Source organism: Notamacropus eugenii, chromosome 2, assembly GCF_028372415.1.
Source record: "Notamacropus eugenii isolate mMacEug1 chromosome 2, mMacEug1.pri_v2, whole genome shotgun sequence".
In the NCBI taxonomy this organism is placed as follows: Eukaryota; Metazoa; Chordata; class Mammalia; order Diprotodontia; family Macropodidae; genus Notamacropus; species Notamacropus eugenii.
The window spans coordinates 323,571,980-323,593,009 of NC_092873.1; the positions used below are offsets into that span (position 1 = coordinate 323,571,980).

Sequence of the window (21,030 nt, forward strand, 5' to 3'; positions counted from 1 at the left end):
TTTCAGAACACTTTTTAATATTTGCTGCCCTTCTAAGAAGTAATAACAAAAAAATAATTATAACATTAATATAACATTTCAAGTGTCTCAGAGTCCTTTCCCCATTATTTCATGTTCTTCCTCACAACCCTCCTGGGACATAGGTGGCTTTATTATTCCTCCTTTACACTTAAGGAAACTGAGGCATACAACTGTCAGATGAATTGTTTAGGGTCACCTTGCTGGTATATGTTTTAGGCAGAATTGAAACTTAGTTCTTTGTCACTTGCAGTCCAGCACTTCATGCATTGCACTACTGTTTGGATTAGTCTATTTTGTTATTAATATTGTTGTTTATCTTCTAAGTATTAATGTAAATTAAAATTTTTTAAGGCAGCATTTTAAAATTTTAATTATTTTTCTGTGAATAAAAAACTATTTTCTCTTCCTACCTTGTCCTTCTAATTTTATGTAATAAAACCCCCTAACTATGCATAGTTAACAAATTCCTACATTGAACTTGTCCAAGAAATATATATTTCATTCTACAGTCTGAATCCATTACAACTGTCAGGAGTCAAGTGGTGTCATAATTGGTCATCTGGAATTGTTGGTCTTTGTGTTTTTATATAATAACAATGTTACATAAATTGTTCCACTGGTTCTGCTCACTTCATTTTGTTTCATTTTATATAGTATTTCCCAGGTTTCTCTGAAACTGCTAATATTTTTCTCAAATGGTTGGTTGTCATAAGTTAATTTGTCAGAATACCAATAGGCATAATTACAGGTGCTGAAATTCCTCATGAGTTTTTTTAGGTAGCAGGCTCTCTCTGCAAACTTCCATACTTCTTAATACCTGTTCTCTCCTCTGTAACTATTAGTGTTTAACTGATTCCAGGTGCATTCTATGCTAATATGTTTCTAACTTCTATCTGTAGAAAGGCAAGGGACGAATCCAGCAACTGAATATTATACATTTTTGTCATTTTTACTTTGAATATAAAAGTATTTAGTATGTATATGAATAATGTCGTCACTTTTTGACTTGAGTGTGGCATGACAGACTGGTGGAATGATAGTTTTGTTTCTTTAGTTTCTAGTTGGGGAAAGCTATGACCAGCATCAAAAGGAATCCTGAGTTTTATAGAATAGTATATAGAGTTTGGAATGCATTATAATTTTAAAATTTCTTCTACTGCAACAGGCCCGCTACAAACAAAGTCTTGATCCAACAGTGGATGAAGTCAAGAAGCTTTGCACATCCCTTCGCCGAAATGCCAAGGAAGAACGGGTTCTCTTCCACTACAATGGGCATGGTGTACCGAGGCCCACGGTAAATGGAGAAATCTGGGTCTTCAACAAGGTTGGTGAACTTCAAAGCCTATAAACTGAGTTCCCTCTCTTTTTTTTATTGTTAACAGCTTTCATCACCATAGTTAATCCCAGTTGTCTCTCCCCTTTTTCCCTCTCAGGACTCTGTCCCTTATGACAAATCTATTTTTTTAGAGAGGAGCAAAAAGTCAGAACAGTTGATTCACACATTGAAAAATTTTGAAAAAAATATGCAATGTGTAACATTAGTAGACCACTTACCTCCACAAAGGGATAGGTTAGGGCTGTCTTCTCATTTGTCTTCATTGAAGTCTTGCTTAATCTTTATAATTCTGTTATATTTACTTTTGATTTTTTTTGGTGTGGTGTTCTTTCCATTTACATTTTTCTAGTTGTCCCATACTCTCTGCTGATCTCCTGTCTTGCATCTCCCACTGTCTTTCAAACATTTTGAATGGCATGTCCAATAGACATCTTAAATACATTATGTCTAGAACTGAAATCATTATCTTTCCCTCTAAAATTTCCCCCATGCTTATCTATTACTCTTGAGGACACCATTGTCCTCCCAGTTTCTCCCACTCAGAACCTAGAAGCCATCCTCAACTATTCATCTGTCACTCCCAGTGCCTTAATCTGTTGTCAAGAGCTGTTGATGTCACCTTTGTAATATCACTCAAATATGCCCTCTTCTCTCATTTAACACTGCCCTGTTCTAGTATGGGCCTTCATTACCTCACCTCTGGGCTATTTTTGGTGGGGCTGCCTATCTGAAGTCTCTCTTCATGACATTACATCATTAAAGTGATTTTTCCTAAAGTACAGGTCAGACCATATCACCCCTTATTCAATAAACTCCAATAGTTTCCTGTTATTCCCAGAATCAAATGTAAAATGCTCTTTTTGACATTCAAAGTCTTACATAATCTAGTTCCTTCCTAACTTTCCAGTGCTTTAACACCTTATTCCCTATCACATACTCTTTGATCCAATGACACTGGCCTCCTGGCTGTTCTAGGAACAAGATGCTTCATTGCTGTGTTCTGGATATTTTCTCTGGCTGTCTTTCATTCCTGGAATGATTTCCTTCCTCTGCTCCAACTACTGACTTTCCTTCTTTTTTTAAGTAGTAACCAAAATTCCATCTTTTACTGGAAGCCTCCTCAACTCCTCCTAATTCTAATTCATCAAGAATTATGAACCAAGGTAAACTGGATGGGGTCAGACAGGAGTGGGAAAGATTAAACATCAATATCTTGAGTATCAGTGAATTTAAATGGACAGTAATGAGTGAATTTAATTCAGCTGATCACTACATACAGTACTGTGGGCAAGAATCCCTTAGAAGAAATGGAATAGCCCTCATTGTTAGTAAAAGGGTGAGAAAAGAAGTACTGGGGCGTAATCTCAAAAATGACAGAATGATATCTGTTTGATCCAAGACAAATCATTCATCATCATGGTAATATAAGTCTATGCTCCAACCACTGATGCCAAAGAGGCCAAAGTGAATCAGTTCTTGAAGACCTACATCTTCTAGTAATACAACCAAAAAAAATAATGTCACATTCTTCTTAAGGGATTGGAATGCCAAAGTAGGAAATCAAAAGATAATTGGAATAACAGGCAAGTTTGTCCTTGGAATATAAAATGAAGCATGGTAGAGACTAATAATTTTGACAAGGTAAATCTCTGGTCATAATCTCTTGTGTCTCTTTTTCAAAAACCTAGAAGTGACACTACATCACCAGATAGACAATATAGAAACCAAATTGATTATATACTTTGCAACCAGAGGTGAAGAAGCTCAGTTAAAATAATACCTGGAGCTGACAGTGCTTCAGATCATGAGCTTCTTGTTGCAGAATTCAAACTTAAATTGAAGAAAGTAGGGAAAACCATCAGACCATTTATGTATGACCTAAATAATATCCTCTCATGAATATGAAGTGGAGATGTTAAATATATTTAAGGGATTAGATGTGATGGAAGGACTATGGACAAAGGTTTGCAATATTGTATAGGAGGAAGCAATAAAAAACATTCCAAAGAAAAAGAGAGAAACAAAGCAAAATGGCTACCTGATGAAACTTTACAAATAGCTAAGGAAAGAAAGAAAAGGAAAGATATGCTCAACTGAATGCCAATTAACTGGAAACTAAATAATCTAATCCTCGAGAATGAGTAGGTTAAACAACAAATCATAGAATCAATCAACAACTTCATTCAAGAGAATGACAATAATGAGACAACCTACCAAAACTTAGGGGATGCTGCCAAAGCAGTTCTTAGGGGAAGTTTTATATCTTTGAGTGCCATGGACAAAATAGAGAAAGAGGAGATCAGTGAATTGGGCATGCAGCTGAAAAAGCTGGAAAAAGAACAAATTGAAAATCCCCAAGTAAATACCAAAATAGAAGTACTTAAAACCAAACGAGAGATTAATAAAATTGAAATTAAGAAAAGCATTGAATTAATAAATAAAAACTAAGAGTTAGTTTTATGAAAAAACCAATAAAATTGTTAAACCTTTAGTCAATTTGATTAAAAGAAAGAAAATCAAATTACCAATATAAAAAATGAAAAGGGTGAACTCACCTCTAATGAGGATATTAAAACAATAATTAGAAAGTACTTTGATCAACTGTATGCTCATAAATTTGACAATCTAAATGAGATGGATGAATATTTTAAAAAATATAAATTGCCCAGATTAACAGATGAGGAAGTTGAATTCTTAAGTAACCCCATCTCAGAAAAAGAAATTGAACAAGCCATCAATGAACTCCCTAGGAAAAAGTCTCCAGGGCCCAATGAGTTTACAAGTGAATGCTATCAAACATTTAAAGAACAGTTAATTCAATACTATATAGACTGTTTGGGAAAATTGGTGAAGAAGTGGTCCTTCCAAATTCTTTTTATGATACAAATATGGTTCTGGTACCTAAACCAGGAAGAGCCAAAACAGAGAAAGAAAATTATAGACCAATTTCTCTAATGAGTATAGATGCAAAAATTTTAAATAAGATATTAGCAAAAAGAATACAGCAACTTATCATGAGAATAACATTATGATCAGGTAGGATTTATATAATTTCTGGATATAAATCCCAGAAATTCAGGTCTGGTTCAATTTTAGGAAAGCCATCAGCATTACTGATCATATCAACAATAAAACTAACAGAAACTATATGATTATCTCAATAGATGCAGAAAAAACCTTTGACAAAATACAACACCCATTCCTATTGAAAACACTGGAGCACATACGAGCAAATGTAGCTTTCCATAACATAATAAGCAGTATCTACATAAAACCATAAGCAAGAATTATATGTAATAAGGACAAACTGGATGCCTTTCCAATAAGATCAGGGTTGAGACGAGCATGTCCATTATCACCACTGTTATTCAATATGGTGCTAGAAATGTTAGCAATAATAGAAGAAAAAGAAATTGAAGGAATAAAAATAGGCAAAGAAGAAACTAAGTTGTCATTCTTTGTCGATGATATGATGATCTACTTAGAGAATCCCAGAGAATCAAGTAAAAAACTACTTGAAACAATAAACATCTTTGGCAAAGTTACAGGTTAAAAATAAACCCACATAAATTATCTGCATTTCTATGTATTACAAATAAAGCCCAACAGGAAGAGATAGAAAGAGAAATCCCATTTAAAGCTACGGTAGACATTATAAAATATTTGGGAGTCTACCTGCCAAAACAAACCCAGGGACTACATGAACACAATTACAAAACACTTTTCACACAAATAAAGTCAAATCTAAGTAAGTGGAAAAACATCAGTTACTCATGGGTAGATGGAGCTAACATAATAAAAATGACAATCCTACCTAAATTAATTTACCTATTCAGTGCCATACCAATCAAACTACTAGATAATTATTTTCTAGAGCTAGAAAAAATAATATCAAAATTCACCTGGAAGAACAAAAAGTCCAGAATATCAAGGGAACTAATGAAAAGAAATGCTAGGGAAGGTGGCCTAGCCCTACCAGTTAGCAAATTGTATTATAAAGCAGGAATCATTAAAACCAGTTGGTATTAGCTAAGAAATAGAGGGGTAGACCAGGGGAATAGGTTAGGAACTCAAAATACAGTAGTCAATGAATATAGCAATCTATCACTTGATAAACCCAAGGACCCCAGCTTCTGGGATAAATTTTATTTATCAGTCTGTCATTAGTTGAATCTTTTTCTGGAATCTTTGAACTAGTACTTAATTGATACCTGTAGATTGTTCTTTAGTGTTTGTGAGAAAGATTACAGTGTGATAAACCTTTTGAATTAAAATTTTTAAATTGGGGTTGTTATGAAATTTATCCATCTCTCTACTTCTTTTCTTTGTAGATAAATGTTATTTCTTTATTCTTGACATTATGTGTCTCAGTGGATTAATCCCTTCTATTAACGAGCACGTTAAGAAAGTCAAATTGGAGATAAAGACATTTTCTCTTACTCCCTCTCTTCACCTGAGGGTTTTTGTGTTTTATATTTCATTTGACTTAGAGTAGAGCTGTCCTGGTTTTGGTCTCTAAAGGTTTTGCAGTCCCAGATTTATGCCACTTTTTATGTACTTGGAGTTTTGGAATAAAACTACACATTGAAATTTGAAAAATATCCTGAATAAGCTACTTCCGGATATATCCCTTTCCACTCCAAATAGTCCTAATTGTTAATTCTTCCCATCTTACAAATAACAAAACTGGTGTGCTGACACAGTAGGTAATTTGTTAGGCACGTATAGTGTCTCAGTTGGAATTTATATCCAAGTTGTCGTGATTCTGAGTTCTTGAAATGAGGATCCACTATGTGATGTGGCATTGTGAAATTAGAGGATTTGATCTATCACTATTTAATCTAAGTCTCCCTCTTAAACTTCTGCCCATAATAGGCTCTCCAGTTCTCACAACTATCTTCTTTTAATCCCTCCCAACATTTACCATTCTCATCTTTTTCATTTTTGCCAATTTGTGGAATGTCAAGTGTGAAAGTGAGAGTTGTTTTGATTTTCACCTCTCCTAATGGAGCATTTACTATGGCTGTTCATAGTTTACTATTCTTTTGAGAAACGTTTGTTCATATCCTTTGAACATTTGAGTGTGGCTTTTGGTTTTATCTATTAATTGTTTTATATATCTTGGCTATAAAACCCTATTTGAGGAACTTAGTGTGAAAAAATTTTTCTCATTTGATGATTTCCTTTTTATTCTGGATATATTAATTTTGTTTTTATAAGAACTCTTCAGTTTTATGTGACTAAAATTATGTACTTTTTTCTTTTGTGATTGTTTCTCTCCCTTGTTTGGTTAAGAGATCTCCTACTCATAGCTCTGAAAATTATATGATTTTGTTCCTCTTCTGATTTTTTAATAGTATGACTTTTATTATTTCAGTTTTCCTAGCAGGTTTTAAAAAAAAATTAAATGGAATTCTAGTTTATGTTTCAGAGTTTATTAAACACAGAGTTATTTTTGAGTTTCATCATTTTTGAATTTACCTTTTTTAATTTGTTGTTTTGGTATGTTTCTCTATTTTTTAACCAGTATTAAATACATTTTTTAATGACTACTTCTTTAAAAAATAATTTGAGGTCTGGCAGTGCTAATCCTTCTTTTTCCTTGATATTCTAGATCTTTTTCATTGCTGAAGTGAATTTTGATAACTATTTTATCATTTTCTTTAAAGTATCCCTTTTGATAGTTTGATGTAATATTAAAACTATAAATTATTTTTGATAATACTATTATTTTTATTATATTGGCATGGTCCAGCCATGAGCATTGTCACTCCTTAAAGAGTATATTATCATTGAATCTATACAAGTATTTTATGTGCTTTAATAAATTAACCTCCAGTGTTTTATACTTTTTTTAGTTATTTGGAATGAGATGGCCCTTTCTGTTATTGCTTCTTTTTTTTAATTGCAAAGAAATATTGTTGATTATTTTGGATTTATTTTGTAGCTTATAATGTTACTGAAGCTATTGTGTCAAATATTTTTGCTTTTTCCCTAAGATTTTCTAAATAAATTTCATCATCAAATAAGTAAGGTTTTATCTCCCCTTTACCCATCTTTATACCTTTATTCATTCTCTTGTCTTTTTATTACTAGTATTTCTAGAACTTTATTAAGTAAATAACGAAGAGAGTGGGCATCCCTGCTTTACTCATTTACTTACTGGGAAATCTGTAGTGTGTCCCTATTAGATATGATGCTTGCTTTTGTTTGTAGATAAATACTTTTTGTGACAAAGCTCTAACCAAGATCCCTTTACCTCTGCTAGTATACTCATGGCTATAGAGTATACTGTACAGTCTATGATATATGATAGATTCTCATGCCCTTCTAGTAGGTTGGAGTAGGTATGGTTGCACCACCAACTGGAAAGAATGTACCTGCATTAGGTTGGAATATGGTCTCTCTTTTCTTTCCCAGTTCTTAATTCTGGTAACCTGTAGAATTATGTGCTGTACATTTTATCCAATTAAGAAATGTTGAATTGTTTGTTGAAGTGGAAATATTGGGAACACTGTTACATCATTATTTTATTTCCTTCCCCTTTGCTCTCCAAATAATATTCTACACTTTCTTCCTCTCTCCCTTGTTCAACTGTGAAAGATTGCCATGCGACCATAACCTTTTTTGGTATGGCTTTTATTTAGTGTTCAATTTTTATTGGTTAGAGGAAGCCCTACATAGATGTAGATTTCTATTCTTCATATAAATCTTGCTGACTGGTTTAAAGAGTAGCTATGATTACACAAACACAAAAACCCTATCACTTAGAAAAACTGTTTTCTGTTATTCCAGAGTTTTGCTATTTTGGTAATTGAGTGGTACCATTCACTTTTTAGGAGCACACAGATGATACATGTGCCCTCCCTGACTTCTTAGTTAACTTTGTTTTAGCTGGGATACTCTTCTTGATCAAAAATGAATTTGAGCCACCTGCTTGAAAATCAGTGTCTTTTTGTGAAATTTGGGAGTGATTTTTTTTTTTTAAATTTTTGGCTATTTGGTAAAACTGTAATCATATCTTTTAAGTAAATAGTTGGACAATACCCACCTTGGTAGGGAAGAAAAGCATTATTAACATGGGGATGTATAAGTTAAACACCAAAGGCTTGCCAATTCAAAATGCCATCCACATCCAGAGAAAGAACTATGGAATTGGAACCCAGAAAGAAGCAGAATATTTTCTCTTGTGTTATGTTATATTATGTTTTGTTTTGTTTTTTCTCATGGTTTCTCCCATTTTTTAAAATTCTTCTATGCAACATGACTAATGTGAAAATGTGTTTAATAAGAATGTATATGTAGAATCCATACATGATTGCATGCTGTCTCAGAGAGGGAGAGGTTGAAAATCTAACACTCATGGAAGTATTTGTAGAAAACTGTAAACAAATAGATTAATATATTTTTTAAAAAGCTTGTCAGTTGTCTGGAGGCTTCTTGGTTAGACGAGAGAGCCTAGATTTATCAAAAAGATGAGTATCAGGAGAATGAATGAGGTCCACAAATCCTAACTTCGAGCCTAGGGGAGTCATTAGAGTGAAAAAGGCCATTTCTGATAATGACAGGTTGATTTATTTGAGTGTAAGTCAATTCAGCCCAAGGAATGTTAGCTATAGAGTCTAGCTTAATTTACTTGATGTCTACCTAACTATTCATTTTCTGTAATTACCTTAAATTTGTATGTCATACACATTTAAATACCTTGTTTCTTGTGAATAAACCACTCCTTTATAAAAGATACATTATGACTAGATGGTATTGGTAAAATTTCCTACAGGAAACTGTAATAGTTGCTAGTGGTAGTGTGTCCAAGGATAGTGGTAGTAACAAAGCAGTGGCATGAAGAGTATCTGTATCAGTTTTCTGAAGCAGCAAGATACCTTAATGGTTAGGGCCTGCCCTAATGACCAAGACCAATAACCCAGTTATTTAGTATCTCATGTTAGCATTTTTAGATTAGCAGAGTTTATACTATAGTAAGATAAAACTACATCCAAAGGTCAGGGTTTCTCAGACTTCGATCTGAGAATGATGTGATTCCCCAGGAGGTCAAATTCTAACCTAGGGCAAGGCCTAAATCCGTGCTATTTGTATATAAAAATGTATATTTTCAGATAGCTACTACAATGTAGAACTCATACTCAATTAATGCATTTGACATTTCCTAGTGTATCTCTTAGGTAGTTGTTTGTATTCTATTTGGATTATAGGGAATAACAGAGGGATTATCTTCTCCTTGATGTTTATTATAGCACTAGTCAGTAGAATTATCCTCTCTGCCTGAGACTCAGCAAGTATTTTCTCTGCCTTTATGCCAGAGGCCATTATGTTTCCAATATGATTGTGTGACTCTTAGATCCCCTCTTATGGCAGTAATGCATTCCACATTCTGACATGTAGATTAAAAAGGATAAAGCCTTCAGGAAGTATTATTTTAGCCTAAATTGTTGCCACTAAAAAACTCTCGAATATCAAGCTGTTTTGTTTTTTTCATGGTTCATTTTCCCAAGAGATCCATAAGAAAGTCTAAAGCAATTTAGATTAAAGATACTACTTATAGGTCAATAGTCACATTAACCTAATATTAGAAAAACTCATAGCTTCCTTATTTTCCTGCATTTAATATTTCAGAACTCCTCTTTGCTATTATACTAGTGCTGTTGTGGATAGCTTTAATCTTCTAATAGTGCTCTATGAAGCAAGGCTAGTTTTTTATTAAAGATAATTGTAACTAACCTCATTTCCTCTTCCTTTCTTTGGAATGAAAATGTCTTACATATGTTTTTTTTTAAGAAGAAAAGGAAAAATATCCTTAATGAGAATCATCTATGTCTAGTTACTGCTGGAGAAGTAACATACCTAAAGCTCTTTTGAGAACACTATTAACAGTATTTTGGAGTAGGTAGAGAACTGGACTTGAAGTCAGGAAGACTTTGGTTCAGAATCTAACTCTAATTTCCACAACAAAGGCAGGGAGTGTAGGGGTGACAGGGCTGAGCAGACAGCACTTGAACATCATTCTCATCTGAAGTGGTTAAAGGAGGAAAGAATACATAAAAACACATTGTTGAATACAGAAATAGATCTTATGCAAAAGGAAATAGGAGGGAAAGGGACTAATTGAAAGGAGAATAACAGGGTAGATAGATTGAGCCAGGCATCAGTTGGAAGCAGAATAGACTCTTAAAGAGGAGACAAGGTTAAAAAAAGAGAAAGATAAGTAAAAAATAATAGGATGGAGGAAATACACAGTTAGCAATCATAACCATGAATGTGAATGGGATGAACTAACTCATAAAATGGAAGAAGAAGGAGAAATTAGATTACAACAATATATTTTTGATAAGAAACACACTTGAAACAGAAACTCTCGAGCTGAATTTATTATGCTTCAGCTCAAGGAAAAATAGTGGTAGCGATCCTAATTGCAGACAAGTGAAAGCAAACATATACCTAATTAAAAGAGACAAATTGCATTTTGCTAAATGATATCATAAACAATGAATTAATATTAAACCTATGCACCAAATGGAATAGCATCTAATTTTTTCAAGGAAAAATTAAAATAATTCGTAGAAATAGACAGTGAAGCTATAATAATGGGGAACCTCAGTTTACTCCTTTTCAGACATAGATACATCTAAGCAAAAAAATAAACTAGATAGAAATTATAGACCTGAGTAGAAAATTAGAAAAGTTATTGAATGTGAGTCTATATTTATTTCCCACTTGTGTGTTGTACCTTCACAAAAATTAACCAATTATTAAAGCATAAAAACCTCACAAAAACAAATATTATATTCATTATTTACAGGCCATGAATAAAAATCATTCAGTAAAGGTCATTTGAAGCAATGAATAAAAATTAATTAGAAACTAAAAAACTCTTCCCTAAATAATGAATGGATCAAAAAACAAGTCATAGAAACAATTAGTGATTTCATCAATATTAATGATAACAGTGAGACAACATACCATATCTGTGGGATCCAGTCAAATTTATATTTCTAAACACTTTTATAAGTAAAAGAGAGAAATTGAATATGCAGCAACAACAAAAACCCTAAAAAACAACTTAAAATATGGCTGTTAAAACCCATAATACAAATCCTGAAAATCAAAGAAAAGATGAATACAATTAAAAGTAAAAAACAAATAGAATGAACAACAGCTATCCCTTTCACATCACGACTTTCCCAATTACTGTTTCAATATCTTGTGGACTGGCGTAAGAAACTTTTGGGGAAGTTTTGTGGAAGCCATAGATGACATTTAAAGGCCAGCAGATGACACAGAAAAAGTTTAGAAAATCAAAAATGCCAGAAGTCCTTCTAGGATTTCCTAAAGAGCAATTAAGGTGCAAGTTTACCCCTATGGATTTTACAAGGATTTTCTGGATCTCAGGGGTGCCATGCACCTAACCCCTGTGATACAAAAGAGATAAGTATCATCCATAATACTAAGACCTTTTTTTTTTTTTTGAGGGGGTGGGAGGAGTGAATAGTAAAATAGACCAGTCAATTGACTAGTTTGATTTTGTTTTAATGTGGAAAACCAAATTGCCATTTTCAGAAATGAAAAAGATGAATTCATAATCAGTGATTAAGAAAGAAAAGCAATTATTAGCAGCTATTTTTCCCATCTTTATGCCAATAAAACTGATGATTAAATGAAATTAAATACTTATAAAATATAAATTGCCCAGTCTTACAGAGCAAGAATTAGAATACTTCAGTAACCTTATTTGAGAAATAGACATTCAACAAGCTGTAAATTAATTCCCAGAGAACCCCTCAGATCAAGATGGATTTATAAGCAAGTTCTACCAAATATTTAAAGAACAATTCTGATATACATAAACTCTTTCCAAAAATATAGGCAAAGAAGGAGCCCTACTAAATTCCTTCCCTGACACAAATATGATCTTGATACTCAAAACTCAAATCATGGAGAGCAAAAACAGAAAGAAAACTATAAACCAGTTTTCTCAATGAATATCTATGCAGAAAATTTAAATAAAAGACCAGTGAAGATATAGTAGTAGATCACAAAGATCATACATGAATTTATATCAGTACTACAGGATTGCTTCAATATTAGGAAATATAAGCATAATTGACTATATTAATAATAATATTATGTCAATAGATACAGAAAAAGCTTTTGACAAATTACAATATTCATTACTATTTAAAAAAACACCAGAAAGCATAGGAATAAATGGAACTTTCCTTAAGATAAGTAGTATCCATGTAAAATGAGAGGTAATGGGAATAATCTACTAGGAGTCATTCTATTAAGATCAGGGGTCAAGCAAGGATGTCCATTATATTGTACTGGAAATGTTATCAGTAGCAATATTTTTTAAAATGAAAGCTGTAGGCACAGGCAACAAAGAAATAAAACTATTAGTTTTTGTAGATAATATTATGATTTATGTAGGGAATCCTAAAATCAACTAAAAAACTAATCAAAAGACAATAAACAGTTTTAGCAGAGTTGCAAGATACATAATAGAGCCACATAAATCATCCATATTTCTGTATTTTACCAAGTCCCAGCAGGAGGAATTAGAAAAATTCCATTTATATAGACAGTATAAAATACTTGTGAGTCTACTTGCTGAGACACACAGGACCTATGTGAACACAATTACAAAATGCTCTGCACACAAATAAAGAAAAATCTAAATAATTAGAGAAATATAATCACTCATTGGTAGACCAAGCCAATCTAATAAAAAAAATTATCTAAATTAATGTACTTATTCAGTGCCATGCCAATTAAACTACCAAAAAATTGCTTTATATGGCTAGAATAAATAATCATTTAGAGGAGCAAAAGATCAAGTATATCAAGGGAATTGATGAAAAAAGAGAGGGGGAAGGACTACCAATACCAGATCTCACACTTAACTAGAAAGCTGCAATTATTGGAACAGTTTGGTATTGGGTAAGAAATAGAGAGTTTTTTCAGTGCAACAGGTTTGGTGCACAGTATTTAGAAACAAATGAGAACAATAACTCAGTGTTTTATAAATCCCAGGTATTAGGGCAAAACCCCACTATTTGACAAAACCTGTTAGAAAAACAGGAAAGTAGTCTGGCAGAAACCAGTTTCATATACTGGTTTAGGCTAACATTTCACACTATATTCCAAGGTAAGATCAAAATGAATAAATTGTTTAGACGTAAAGGATGGTTTAAGCAGATTAGTGGAAACTACATGTTAGATTTATGCATAGGGAAAGAAACAATGAAACCAGATAGAGAGGTTAACAGGATGCAAAGTAATTATATCAATGTATAATTATGAGAGAAACTTGAATAGAGAAGTACAAATTAAGACAACTTTGAGATACTATCTGTCACCCATCACATTGATTTAGATGATTAAAAAAACTAAAATGAAGGGATGTGGGAAAACAGATTGAGGTCCATTAATGTACTTTTGGTGGCTCTATGAAGTAGTCCAACTATTCTGGAAAGCAATTTCAAACTGTGCCCATTAAGTTTTTAAACTGTGTGTACACCTTGACCCAGCAATACTGCACTTGAATCTAATCCCCAAAGAGGTCAAAGAAAGAAGAAAAGGACATATATGTATAAAAATATTTATAGCAGCTCTTTTTGTGATGGAAAAGAATTGAAACTGAGGAATGCCTGTCACTTGGGGAGTGACTGAAGTTTTGGTGTCTGAATGCAGTGGAAGACTAATGCACTGTATGTAACAATGAAGGGGATGATTTCATTAAAACCTGGCAAGACTTGTATGAACTAATGTAACATGAGTTGAGTGCAACTAGAACAGTTTGTATGGAAAATAAATCTTGTAAAGATTTTCAATTTTGAAAAACTTAGTAACTCTGATTAATACAATGACCAACCACAATTCCAAAGTATTCAAGATGGAAAACACCTTCCTCTTCTGTACAGAACCAATGGATTCAGAGTGCAGATTGAAGCATATTTCTCTTGTTCCCTCCCTCCCTCCCTCCCTTCCTTCCTTCCTTCCTTCCTTCCTTCCTTCCTATTTTTCTTTCTGACTAATGCAGGAATTTGTTATGCATTGCTATGCTTTTTTGTAATGGATTTTGTTTTTCTTGCCTTCTCAGTGGGTTAGTAAGGGATAGAGGGAGCAGAGATCAAGAAAAATCGGAACTGAAAATAAAATTGAATTTAAGGGAGGAAAAAGCTTATATGACCTTGGGCAAGTCACTTTAAATATCGTAGCCTCATTTTTTTATCTGTAAAGTGGGAATAATGATATATGTAGTACTTATATTCCAGGGTTTTGGTGTCTATGTCAAATATTAAAAACCCTATATAATTTTTTTCAGTCAACTGTCATGAATTTTCAAATTCATGGAGATAATGCAAAGAAAGTCACATTTCCTATTTTTTTCTACCTTTTTTTTTTAACTTTTTTTCCAAAGGGGGAAAACATCTAAAACCCAGAATTGTTCACTGCAGGTAAAAGCTGTAATTCTCTGAACCAGTCACTGAAAGATTACATAGCTATAATTCTATTCTTCAGTATAAGAAACTGTATTTATTTTTAGAGATAGGCTAATATGGTTTGGGATGTCTGAGTTTTCCAACAGGGGTAGCCCCTGAAGTAAGTCATTTTTCTAATTTTATAGTAATTAATGAAATAAATTCCCCCACCCACCCACTGTGGAAATAAAATATTGTAGTCTTCCAAGCTGTTACATCACTTCTAATCTGAACACATGCACATTTGATATTTTAAAGAAAATGTTCATTTTATTTAAGGGAAGCAACTTATTATCATTTGTAGATGTTTACCATTAATATGGTGTAGAAGAAAGGAGAGACTTACAAACTATTTTAGGACAAACCTCACAGAGTATTTATATCTTGGTAGTGACCCAGAAGTCCTGGGTATGGTTTTCATCTTTATATATTCAGTTACTTAGGTTTTCAAAGTTGATCTGTTTTTCAGGGTTTAACACTTAAGCCAAACTTAGAAAAGACTAAATGATAAATCAAAATAGCAGGATTTTTTCTTCATTGTATTTATTCCCCTCCATATCTAAATTTTCATCCATATATGTTACTTCTAGTGAGGAAGCTATTGCTACTAATTGAGATTAGCAAGTGTCTTTCTATGTCTCTTTTTAGAGAGTTGTCTCAGACATGCCCAGGGTCACATACAGAATTTGTCAGAGACAGGTCTTGAAACTCAACATTCCAAGGCTGGCTCTTGTCCATTAGGCCACACTGTCTGTTTTTTGTTCATTAATTTATGATGGAAAATTCATCTGGCAAGTCATTTGCAAAGAACATTTTTTTGTGTTAAGTAATTGCAGATTTTGACAGGGTTCTTTGTCCCTGTCCACATGAACCTTAAGGTCAAGTGAGGTGGTTATTATGTACCAACTATATTCCTTAACATATAGTCCTTTTTTGAGTGAGAGGCAGTGGACATAGTGCATAGATTGCTATTCTTGGAGTCAGGAAGACCTCGTTACAATTCTGCCCCTGAATTGAAGGTCTTTGACCATTGACAAGTTCCTTACTTTTTCTGAGCATCAGTAAATGGGTATGATAGATAACTTCAGTACTTACCTCAAAGGATTTTTCTGAGGCTGGAAAGACATAACATACATAAAGTGATTTGCAGTCTTTAAATTATTCCAGAAACACTAGTTCTGTTGTTCTCATTGATTTACAATGTTGAAGAGAAACTCTATAGCATATTGCATTGTTTTTGTGTCTGTAAAGTACTTCAGTGCATGAACAAAAGCCCTGTCATAGGTAAAAAGTTATCTGTCATAAATTCTTTACACATACTAGTATGTTTAAAAAAAACATTTATTTTGTTGTTGTTTAGTCATTTTCAGTCATGTCAGACTTCACGATCCTGTTTGGGGTTTTCTTGGTAAAGTTATTGGAGGGATTTTCCATTTCCTTCTCCAGCTTATTTGACTGATGAGGAAGCTGAAGCAAACAGGGTCACACGACTAGTAAGTGTCTGAGCTTTTAATTTACTGAATACATCTGAAAGTTGGTATAACACTTTATGTTTTTCTAATATCAACGATAAATTTAGATTGTAACACAGAAGAGGGAGACTAAGATAAATTCTTTATTCTACTTCTTAACTTTATTGTAGAATCAGATAATGTTAGAACAAGAAGAGAGTTTGGAGAGCATCTAATCCTAACCCCTCATTTTTCTGTTGAGGAAACTTTACTTGCCCCAAATTACTCAATTGAAGTTTGAGACTAGAATTCATTGAATCTCATTACATCACACTTGGACTGTCACAACAGCCTGCTTGCCCCAGGTCTCTCCCCACTCCAGTCTATCTTCCATTCATCCTCCAAAGTATTTTTTCTGACTGTGTGACCCCCTCTCTCTCAATCAATAAATTCCAGAGCCTTTCTGTTGCTTCTAGGATCAAATGGAAAATGTTTAATTTGTTATTCAATGCCCTTCACAAGGTATCTCCTTCATAGGATTCCAGTCATCTTATACCTTAATCCGTACCCTGTACTCTTTGATTAAGGAATAGGACATTTCATCTCCCAGTTCCAGGCATTTTCTCAGGCTATTCCTCATTCTTGGAAAACTCTCCATCTTCCCCTCCTCCTTCTGATCTCCTTGGCTCCTGTAAGTCTCAACTAAAACCCATTTTCTTCAGGAAACTTTCCCCAATTCCTCTTAATTCTAGCATCTTCCCTCTGTTAATTATTTCATATGTATCCTGTAAATAGTTTGCTTTGTGTTTTTTTTTTAACATGTTATCTCCCCTATTTGATTGTAAACTCCTTAAATGAAGGCACTGTCTTTTGTCTCTTTTTGTATTCCCAGTGCACGGCATAGTACCTGGCACAAATATTTGATTGATTGACTCTAATCCACTATGCTTGCCATTATAATGTCCTTCCAAATTTAATGTTCATTCAGGAATGCAGTAAGGATGGCAATTTCTATTTGTATATGATTAATAGAATTATTTTTGTATATTCTGTATGGTACCTAACATTTAATAATCGTGTTAAAAAATGTCTTTCACATAACAGCTCTATAAATATTTTTTCTAATTGTGTGGAATAATTGTACAATTTAGGCTTGTACAGCAGGTCTCTTCTGTGTGGCCAGAACATGGACACAGGTAAGGATAGGGTTTGGTTATGTGGTTACTAAAAAAAAAAAATTCCTATTCTCTCAGTGCTTAAGGTATGATACTATCTCCCTCCTGGTTTTGATGGGGAAAATTGAATTGCAGTTTGAGATTGAGTGAACATATTTTTTTTAAATGTCTGCTTTGTTTCGCACAAAATGCTGAGGGATATAAAGGAAATATAAAACCTGAGCTCTAGCTTTGTGAGTAAAAAGATCATTTATGTATGGCAAGATGAGAATAGCTAAAAATCTTTGTTTCAATCAATATATGATAGCTTAATATAAATTAACTACAAGCAAACCTCATGTTGTTCAGAATGAACATTCCAAAAGAGTATCTGACAATGAACATGTGCCTTGAATAATCCTTTCCATCGTTATATTGTTAAACTCACTTTCCTGTCTTTTATCTCTCTAATCTTATATTATCATTGGTTGGCTTTGGAACTGGCTTCATTTTTTTTTTTTTAACCTGCCCTGCCTTTCTTTTTACTAAGTTTTTTTTTGTTTTTGTTTTTGTTTTTTGTTTTTTTCAGAGTTCATCACTTCTCTCTGGAGGTGGATAGCTTTTTTCATCATGGGTCCTTTGAGATTGTCTTGGATCATTGTCTTAATCAGAGTAGCTAAGTCATTCATAGTTGATCATCCTCAAAATATTGCTGTTACTGTGTGCAATGTTCTGGTTTTGCTTACTTCACCTTGCATCAGTTCATATAAGACTTTCCAGGTTTTTCTGAATTCATCCTGCTTGTCATTTTTTATAGTACAGTTAGTATTCTATCACAATCATATACCACAACTTGATCAGCCATTCCCTGCTTGATGGATGTCCCCTTGACCTCTAATTCTTTGCCACCACAAAAATAACTGCTACAAATATTTTAATCCAAATAGATCCTTTTCTCTTTCTTTGATATCTATGGCACATGGACCTAGTAGTAATAATATTTCTGGGTCAGAGAGTTTGCATAGTTTTATAGCTTTTTGGGCATCATCCAAATTGTTCTCCAGAATGGTTGGACTAGCTCACAACTCCAACAATACTTAGTGTCCCACTCTTTCCACTCTTTTTACTAAGTTGTAAAGAATCTTCGAGGCAGTACAAGAAGCTGACCAGCTGACAAAAAAGTAAATACTCATTCTTAGCAGTGTAGTCCTTTTACTCTGTCTAGGTACATTGGATTCTCCTTGAGCTTCAACACTTATGATAAGAATATCGAGAGAGAGAGAGATCACCAATGAAAATGAGAAGCACTGGAAAGTGAACATGGAAAACAGGCTTTCAAAACATCTGTTTTTACTGTGTTATTAAATTTCAGTGGGTGCGATAATGGCAATGATGAGAATTTTCTCTAGGCTAACCCTCTCTCTTTGGAGAGAGACAAGAGACATACAGAGATACAGGATTTGGGCAGGGGAGGGGCGGAACATGAGAGCTTGGCACAGTAAGGAAATGCTAGCCACTTTATTGTGACAGCAACACTATCTTCCACAAGACTAACTTAGCATGAACTCTGAAATGCCGACCAATTAATTTAAAGTTTTAATGTTAATTGGATTAGCGCTATAGCTAGTGTTAGAAAACTACCGAATCTTAGAAATAAATCAAAAGGCATAGACTTCCAAACAACTGCACTCAAAGACATTGTAATGACCAGTTTGTCAAGTGCAGTTCTTTAAGACTAGAAGTTGCAGAGATGGTGCTGGTTCTGGTAGGCAGAGTTCAGCTATAACATAGAAGTTGCTCCCAGTAAAAGTGAAATCACAGATCTAGTCCAGAAAAGTTCATCACAGATTGGAAATTTTCTCTCTAGTTATAGACAAAGGCCTTACACTTGTTTTTATCAAGTATGACTTCAGCTGTAAGTCACATAACAGGTTGCCAACAAGTGTAAAGGAATCATACAGTAATAACTTTATCCTTGTACTCTGTTTAGATGAAATAAGAGATGAGGTTGAGGGTTTCTGCAAATTTGGAAATCCTGAGGTCATTGAAAATGTCAATTACAAAAAGTACACCCAAATAACTAATTAAATGATTTTGACAAAGATGTGGGCATGAATGAATTATAAATCTGAAAAGCATTTTTTGCATTTGATATTGTGAAGCCAACTCACAGATCAAATGCTAGAATCTTAAGAATCATAGCATGAAGAGGTGTTAGAACCAAGAAATAACCCTAAGGACACTACCATAGTAGAAGAACCTTGAGAAAGCTCTTTAAGGTCTAGAAGAATGCATTGCAAATACCCAAATACCTCTCCCTTCTAGTTGATAGTCCATATAGTGGAAAAATTGAATGCAATATTCCCCCCTTAAAGGAGACAACAAAAAGAAACATATAGAAGGAAATCTGGAAAATAAAAGTTCACAGAGATCTAGAGTCCCTTATTCAGCTATTGAAAGTAACAGTTTCAAAATTTTCAAATATATGCGGAATAAAAGTATCAATAGAAGACAAAGTAACATTTCAAAAGATTATAGAGACTTGAGAAGTGAAGAAATTAAAGTAGAAAAAACCCAGAGGATGGAGGATGTAGAAAATCCCTGGTTATCTATGTTTATAGGGAAAAAAGTTAAATTAAGTAAGAAATAGAAAGCTTATGCATCACCTTTAATATACTGAACAACCGAATTGAAACCCTGCTTTATTAAGATCTATACATATTATTTTGAAGAAATGAAATAATTCACAGCATTTTTTCACAGTGATTGTTATATACTAATAAAATACTTTACCAGCTTTCTCTCTGATATAAACCTGTTCTCACCTTTCTCACCAAAAAATTAGGACATTAGTGGCCCTTCCAAATATGGTCCAGTTACATGTAAATATACTTGAAACAAAGCATTCAAAATTTTGTCATTTTAAAAAATATGTAAATTTTTGAAAGCAATATATAATTTGAGTAAGGAAATGGATGTTGCAAAAAGTCTTTTTGTTAATTGTGTAATTATTGACAAAGCTTGATAATTCTTCCCATTCTTAATTATCATAAAGGTTTTGTCTCAGACCCATACTTATGGAATAATAAATGTACCACAAATATGTGCAGTAGACCCAAGTCTAGTTAGAATGCTAGTGTATTTGTTGTCTAAATGGAAAAATATTCTTTTATAAAAAGAAAATGTCACTAACATAGTAATGTCAAGAAAATTAATGTTAAATGTGATATTTTTCAGGGATGCAGTTTAAGCACATGATGGTTCTGCCTGTCTTTAAATCCTTTATCTCACCTAAATTTGTACATATGTAACTTCTGAATTAAAGAGGGATTGGAACCAAGTATCTTATTAATTGCTTGATGTACACAAACATAATGTCAGAATGTTGTTTGGCCTCAATAAGTGTAAAATCCTTGATGTGTGTCAAGGAAGTTAATGACTGGGAGCTTCAAGCTAGTCATTTGACTTGACTGCATCTCAGAAACTATGTCTGTATCTAATGAGAGGTCATATTAGAGAATTATAGAATACAGAGTATTGAATAATTTGTATAATATCTAATATTTTAT

The 21,030-nt window shown here is 33.3% G+C and overlaps 1 protein-coding gene across 10 annotated transcripts in view; it reads left to right on the top strand.

The window, feature by feature from the left end:
* The window catches only part of RPTOR (regulatory associated protein of MTOR complex 1), a 503,724-nt gene that overhangs the window by 175,602 nt on the left and 307,092 nt on the right, over positions 1-21,030 (top strand). For all 10 annotated transcript variants that reach the window (XM_072645257.1, XM_072645259.1, XM_072645258.1 and 7 more), the window contains one exon: positions 1,187-1,345. In XM_072645257.1, the coding sequence (XP_072501358.1) occupies positions 1,187-1,345 (159 nt within the window). The remainder of the gene's footprint in view (positions 1-1,186; positions 1,346-21,030) is intronic.